Source organism: Oryzias melastigma, linkage group LG21 (genome assembly GCF_002922805.2).
Source record: "Oryzias melastigma strain HK-1 linkage group LG21, ASM292280v2, whole genome shotgun sequence".
NCBI classification, from domain to species: Eukaryota; Metazoa; Chordata; class Actinopteri; order Beloniformes; family Adrianichthyidae; genus Oryzias; species Oryzias melastigma.
In genome coordinates this window covers 18,301,560-18,307,989 of record NC_050532.1, presented here as the reverse complement: position 1 = coordinate 18,307,989, position 6,430 = coordinate 18,301,560, and the positions used below count along the sequence as shown (strand labels likewise).

Sequence of the window (6,430 nt, the reverse complement as noted above, 5' to 3'; positions counted from 1 at the left end):
TAAGATCTCCATTTATGAAAAACCAAAAAGTAAATATTAAGCCTTTTTTTCTGACTGATTCCACTTATTTACCTAGAAATATGTTGTTTAGGAAAAAAAAAGGCAAGTGTGAACAAATGTTAAAAGTTGACAAAAGTTCAACTGTCAAAACATTGACTGTACTTGGCCAGCAAATGTGACTAACACTTATTTCCAATTTTGTGAGAATAATAATACAATTTTTAAAGTTTATAGAGGGAAAAAAAAGACTGTCTTTAATTTGACAAAATGTGATCTTTGTGTAGGTTGGAAACCTAATAGTTTTTCATGATACAGAAGAAGAGTACTTACAAGCAATCAACCAGATTATCAAAGCTTTTTGTGTATTTTTATCGTGCCAAAGCTTAATGTGAGACAAAATGATGATAATGCATTCTGATAAGAAGCAAGTGTTTTTTTTTTTAAATATATCTTTTTTCGAATGATCTATACAAATGTGTATTTATTGGGGTTTGCTTAAGTCTGTAATGAGTACAATTGCTTTGTTATCTTTTAAAAGTGAATTTTGTTTTACATGGATTAGTGAGTTGTGAAGCTTCATGTGCCTGATTTATTTATTTATTTATTTCCAGTTTGGTAAAATGCATACATTTTGCACAAAATGTTTTGTTTTAATTTTAGTGTTTGCTTTTTAACTGTAAATAGAAACTACATCATTCAGTCGCTTCATTTGAACATTTTTTTCTAATAAATTTTATTAAAAATTTTTTTGCAATGTCAATAAATTGTTACAATATCTTGCTGAGGAAATACAGCTAATGATCGCACAAAGTGGAACAAAGGTTGGGAATTTTTAAGTGCAAAGCGCCCTCTACAGGCCGCAAATATGAATTAAAAAAAAAAGGAATAACCGGCAATAAAACTAAATTTATTGAGCCCACATCAATCCATCTTTATGACTGAGAAAAAAATTGGTTTTGATGTGTGAAAAGCATACATTCTGTCTGATCTTTAGTCAAACAATAACTTTTCACAGACATTTATTCCTCACATTTGTTATGGAACTCCACCTACTCTAACTACAAGTGGAGAAAGACGAGATTTCAGGCATTCTGTGGAGCAAAAAAAACTCGCTTGGCATAAATTTTAAATAAAAAACTCATTTTAAAAACAAACTTAAATAACATCTAAAGGTTTGATCGTTTTTCCCTAAATTTAAACCCAGTAATCATCACTTATAATGCCTTATTTTTTTCTATTTTTTTTACACAAATAATTCTGCTATAACTGTACATAAAAACAAAAACCCACTCAAGTAAATTGGCCCCAAAAATAAAAAAGCTTTCAAGATTTTGCTTGAACATTTGCACTCCCTCAACCAACCAGACAGACTCACAAAACTAAAAAATAAATTTGCATTTAAGGCACTAGATGGATCCAAACAATCTAAGAAAATATATTTTTTAAAACAATCAATGAACTCCCACTCCCAAATTTTAATCTATGGTTTGCCTATGAAATCATCTCTTTCAGAAGAAATCTAATTTCCTAATCCTCTTTTTTTTGGTAACATTTACAGGCTTTTATATTCACTAGAGTGTGACTCACAGGGGAATATCCTCTTTAAACTGAGTTTCACTTCTCTGAGAAGTGAAAACAGCTAAAACACACACAAAAAGAACAGGCACATGATGGTTTCTTCTAAAGTCCAGACTTTTGAGAATCTAAAGTTCTGTTGTGTATAAAAAATAAATAAAAACTTAACGCATTGGTTTCTCTAAAAGTAAAAAAAAACAAACCCTGCATTATTAAATACATGTGTCCCAGTATGCTCATGCATACAATGAGGCGTGTACGTTTCGCACACTCAGATGAAGGACCACTGCTGGTATCTGTCTGAGGGGTTGCAGCGAGCCAGGGAGGGATGATCCTGGCGGGCTGTCAGACACATGTTCCTTCCAGGAAAGTAGAATAACTGGTTCTGTAGGAAACAGAGGATTCGTGTTGCAATCCTTTTAAAAAAAAGTGTGAATCAAAGTGAGATCACAAAGACGGAAATACAAACCGTCAAACTCACATCCTTCAGTTCCCATTTTTGTTCTGCTCCCACAAACGTGTTCCTGCCTTTGTACTGGCACTCCTCCAGCTTCACGATCCCCCCTGCCCCGTGCAAACACAGCTCCTTCTGAATGTTGTGTCTAACCTCATGGTGTGTGGAGTACTCAAAATACTGAGGAACAGGAGAGACAGAAAAAGAACGATGAGAATTTTAAGTAAATAAAATGCTTCTGTGGATCCGTTTTTTTACTGACCTGGTTTCCTCCCAGTCCATGACATGGGTACATAATAAGCTCCTTTCCACCCTCATTGTTCTCTCCAGCATCCAGACACGAGTCCTTGCCCACATTTTTCACCTGCAGAAAAAAAAGGGAAAACCAGAGGAAACAAAATGAAAAACTAACATCCAGCGCAAGCTGTTCAAACAACTTTAGCCTCTGAAGTGCTTTCAGTGGTGTTAAATTGGAACTGCTCTCAAGCCCCTGGAGATTTCCAAGTGGAAACCCACCGTGGCTAGACGGAGCTGTGGGGTTTGTAGTGAGATGTGCGATCTTACCGAGCCAAAGCGGAGCGGGTTGAGATCAGGCATAAAGATTTCGGGATAAATGTTCTTCAGATACCAGGAGAAGTTCTTGCACTGAAGCCGCTCTCGAAGGTCTCTGCGTTTGGAGATGTCTCCAAAAGTTTCCTGATGCAGCGATAATCAACAGAAACAAAAGAAAAATGAGAAAAAAAGAGCAAATATCTACAAGAATGTGTTTTTTGGGGGGGATAAAACCAGACACGTCATTAATTCAAGATTAGCCTAACAGCTCAAGTTAAAAAATTTTGCTGAATAAAAAACATAAAACAGCATTATAAAAAAAAAATAAAAAAAAATGTTGGTATGATCTTTTTTCTCAAAAATTCAGGGGAAAAATTCTCTCAAATAAATGAGTAATTTTGTATTTCGAGGGACAACTCTTCATCTCAACATGAAATAATGAGTTTGAGACCCACTCCAATGAAAACAGTGCTTTTAACATGTTCTTGTAAAATAAAATAAAAAAATACTGGGAACTAGGGCTGCGTGATTTTAGAAAAATGTTTGTGTGCGATATTAGTGATCGATATTCCAATGACGATATGACTTGCGATACATGACCTTGTAGCAAAACTACCAACACATTTCAATTTCACTGCATCAATTTTGTTTAAATAAATTAAAAAGAACTCAAATTATACTCCAAATGACCCACGTCTACATAGGAGGCGAGTATCCAACATAACAGGTCCATCCGATTGGTCAAATGTAAAAAAGGGCTCCAATTTGTTACATACGTCAAGCTGACATAAGATTGTTTTTACATGTGTAAACGTTTATGGTAACCATATACTGGAATTTAAACCGTCTTTTTCAATACATGTATTGCACAGGCTGATATTGTGATGACGATAAGTTTGCCATGTATTGTACGGGCTTACTGGGAACTAGAAAGAGAAAATTGGTGAATAGATCTGAATTGATCTAAGCTTATTAGATCAATAATCAATCCATAAAAGTAGAGATCGATCTAATGCATAATGCTAAAGTCAGCTAGCTTGATGCTAACGTTTAATGGGATTTCCCATTGGACGGCTAATACCAGTGCTCAGTTGACCTAAACATACATTGCTGACTAAATTAACATCTTTATAAACTTACAGGTATGAATTTTCCAAACTCTTTTAAGGAAATATATATTTTAAGTAACCATTTGAGGTCTAAAGCAACGCATTTTGCTCATACTTTTTCTTCTTCTTCTGGAAAAATGTGTAGTGCTATAGCACGATCGCCATCTAGTGGCCAAACTGAAACGCCCTCCAGGAGAGGCAGAAAAATTGATGGAGCTTCTCCGTTTGACAATCCATGAAACACTGTATGACATAAACACTAATTATCATTTCACTAATACATTTTACACTGTGGAACATGAATATCTTCAAAACATATATATAGATCATAAATATATTTGTAAACAAATGCGTCTAAATGTATAAACTCAAAATTGAATTGAAAGGATCTAAAGAATGGAAAACAAATCTGAATTGAATTGATCCAGGCTCTGATTAATTGAATCAATTCTGGAATTTTTTGGCGATATCCAGCCCTACTAAGGACGGTTTTTACGATAGATCAAAACATGATTAAAGCAGGACTTTAAATTTACCGATTACCGATTGTTTTTTTGTTTTTTGTTTTTTTTGCCAAAAAAAACAGGCTCAATTTTAGTTTTAAGTGCAACAAAAATGTTTAAATAAATTGTAATTTAAAATCATTCTCAAGTAATACATTGAAGTTGCAATACAAAGAAGGCATCTGCCTCTTCAGAGCCCTCTGCTCATCTTGCATTGGACCCTGTAAAGGCGTGGACAACTGTGCATCTGTCTGAAGTCAGCAGGACATGTCTGGTCTCCTCTGTGAGGCATAGCCTTCAGGGCAATGTTTATTGCACCTCTGAGACCAAATGTTGGCAAAGTCACCAGACTGACATTCACCAGAAATGACTTCTTTATGGGCTTTTTCGTTGGTTAACGAGCTTTCTTCCCCCGCTCTATGCCCCACGTTCTACAGAATTTGTTCAGTTGTAACAAATCTTGCGAGTAGGGAAGGATTCTCCTGCAGAGCATGTGCTTCTTCCTGCACAGCATGTTAAGTAACTGGGATGAGACTTAATGCCTCTTGTAAGCGGGAACAGGAGTTGGGATTTGCTCTAACTTGCCTGAAGGAGGAGATAATGAGAGGCCTTGAAAAACACTTATTTACAGCTATGAGAAGTGGAAATGAGAGACAAAGCCTTAGAGTGATTTGCTGCTCACAGAAAAAATAAACTATGATTTATTTTGAATCGGGGGTTGCTTACTTCTTTGGCAATTTGTGCAGCTTGTTGGTTACGTCGGTAGAAGATCTCTTTGTAGTCGTCCATCCAGACCTCGGCCAGCCGTACCTGGTTCCGGGCGATCACCTGCGTCCCTTTAGGAAAGGTGTGTGGACTTTTTGTGCGGAACACGTGACCGACAACGGAGCAAGGAATGATCTCCAGCTGCCCTCCACACTGCCACACCTGCAGGTCAGACGGAGGCCACATGCAGTCAGACACACCCCCACCAACTCAGCGACATAAAAGAAAGCAGGCTGCTCCTCAGAATGGCAGCTGGCTGACGCCTTACCCTAAACGACATTTCAATATTCTCCCCTCCCCAGATTTCCATTTCTTCATCATAGCTTCCAATTTGATAGAAATATTCTTTAGATATGGAGAAGAGCCCACCTGCAAACGTAGGAGTCCTGTAGATGGGACAAATTTCCTTAGAGTTTTTCAAAAGATGTACAAGAATTTCTGCGTGATTTGACACAAGGATTGGCTTACTTAATGGGATACGTTTCGTCCTTTCTCCTTTGCTTTTCGTGATCTGGAAGACTCTCCCAGCCAAAAGAAAGACCCCAGTCAAAGTTGCCCCGGTTGTGGTTCTGGCCATACGGCGACGGTTTCATAAATTCAAACGTATTGAGATCAATTGTGGATATGTCCGGACTCACTACGGCGGTGTAGTTCTGAGCTATCCTAGCCAGAAGAGGCTCCAGCCATCCGTTGAAGCATTCGCCTGTCAGTCACATGCACATCATAACTTCTTTCATTAAAAAAAAAAATGTATTTTTTGCTTTCAAGAGAAGCAAATATTGTGTATGTATTGCTTGAAATGTATGAGTGACGTGGACTAACAGTGAGCGTCCAGGAAAGTGAGGGTGTCACCGGTGGCAACAGAGGCGCCCAGCAGGCGAGCGGTTATGAGGCCTTTTCTTTCTCGCTGGCGGACCACGCGCACAATGCTCAGCTGCTTCAAGTACTCATCCAGCTGGTCCTTCAGAACATCTAAAAAGGGTTGGAAAGAAGATACAGGTTGTATTGTCCCTATTTAGAAACATAAAATGTCTAAAACATCAACTGACAGTAAAGCCTCTTTAAAATTCCACTCCAATCATCTTTTGATCTATTGTAAAAACATTTCCAGTGACGTTTTCCAAGACATAGGCCACATCTGAGTTCTTCCCCTACCCCTATGGTTTCTCCAATTGTAGGGGTATTTGAAGTGGTAGGGGTATCCGAAACAGATCTTTAAAATGCTAACCATCTCAAGATGCAGAGCCCTCCGCCTAGAACAGGGGTGTCAAACATCCGGCCTGGTAGATAGTTTAATCTGGCCCAGTCGTGAAGAGAAAAAATATATATAAGGATGTTGGAGGAAATAAAAGAAAGTTTCTGGCCAATTCCTTTGGCGAGTTATGGTTATTTAAAGAAATGGACGCAATATGCAATTCCGCCACCAAGGGAAGCAAAGGAAAAGAAATACCATCATAATATAAGAACAAGAA

At 37.6% G+C, this 6,430-nt stretch overlaps 1 protein-coding gene across 2 annotated transcripts in view; it reads right to left on the bottom strand.

Moving 5' to 3' along the window:
* Window positions 1–1,002: 1,002 nt before the first annotated feature.
* The window catches only part of galnt3 (UDP-N-acetyl-alpha-D-galactosamine:polypeptide N-acetylgalactosaminyltransferase 3 (GalNAc-T3)), an 8,741-nt gene continuing 3,313 nt past the window's right edge, over window positions 1,003–6,430 (bottom strand). Inside the window, exons 4-11 of one of the 2 annotated variants that reach the window (XM_024286123.2) lie at window positions 5,781–5,930; window positions 5,427–5,661; window positions 5,227–5,344; window positions 4,920–5,120; window positions 2,594–2,725; window positions 2,292–2,393; window positions 2,045–2,209; window positions 1,003–1,960 (exon numbers count right to left, since the gene is read on the bottom strand). In XM_024286123.2, the coding sequence (XP_024141891.1) occupies window positions 1,847–1,960; window positions 2,045–2,209; window positions 2,292–2,393; window positions 2,594–2,725; window positions 4,920–5,120; window positions 5,227–5,344; window positions 5,427–5,661; window positions 5,781–5,930 (1,217 nt within the window). In that variant the 3' untranslated portion in view covers window positions 1,003–1,846. The remainder of the gene's footprint in view (window positions 1,961–2,044; window positions 2,210–2,291; window positions 2,394–2,593; window positions 2,726–4,919; window positions 5,121–5,226; window positions 5,345–5,426; window positions 5,662–5,780; window positions 5,931–6,430) is intronic. The other variant, XM_024286124.2, reaches the window with a different exon arrangement.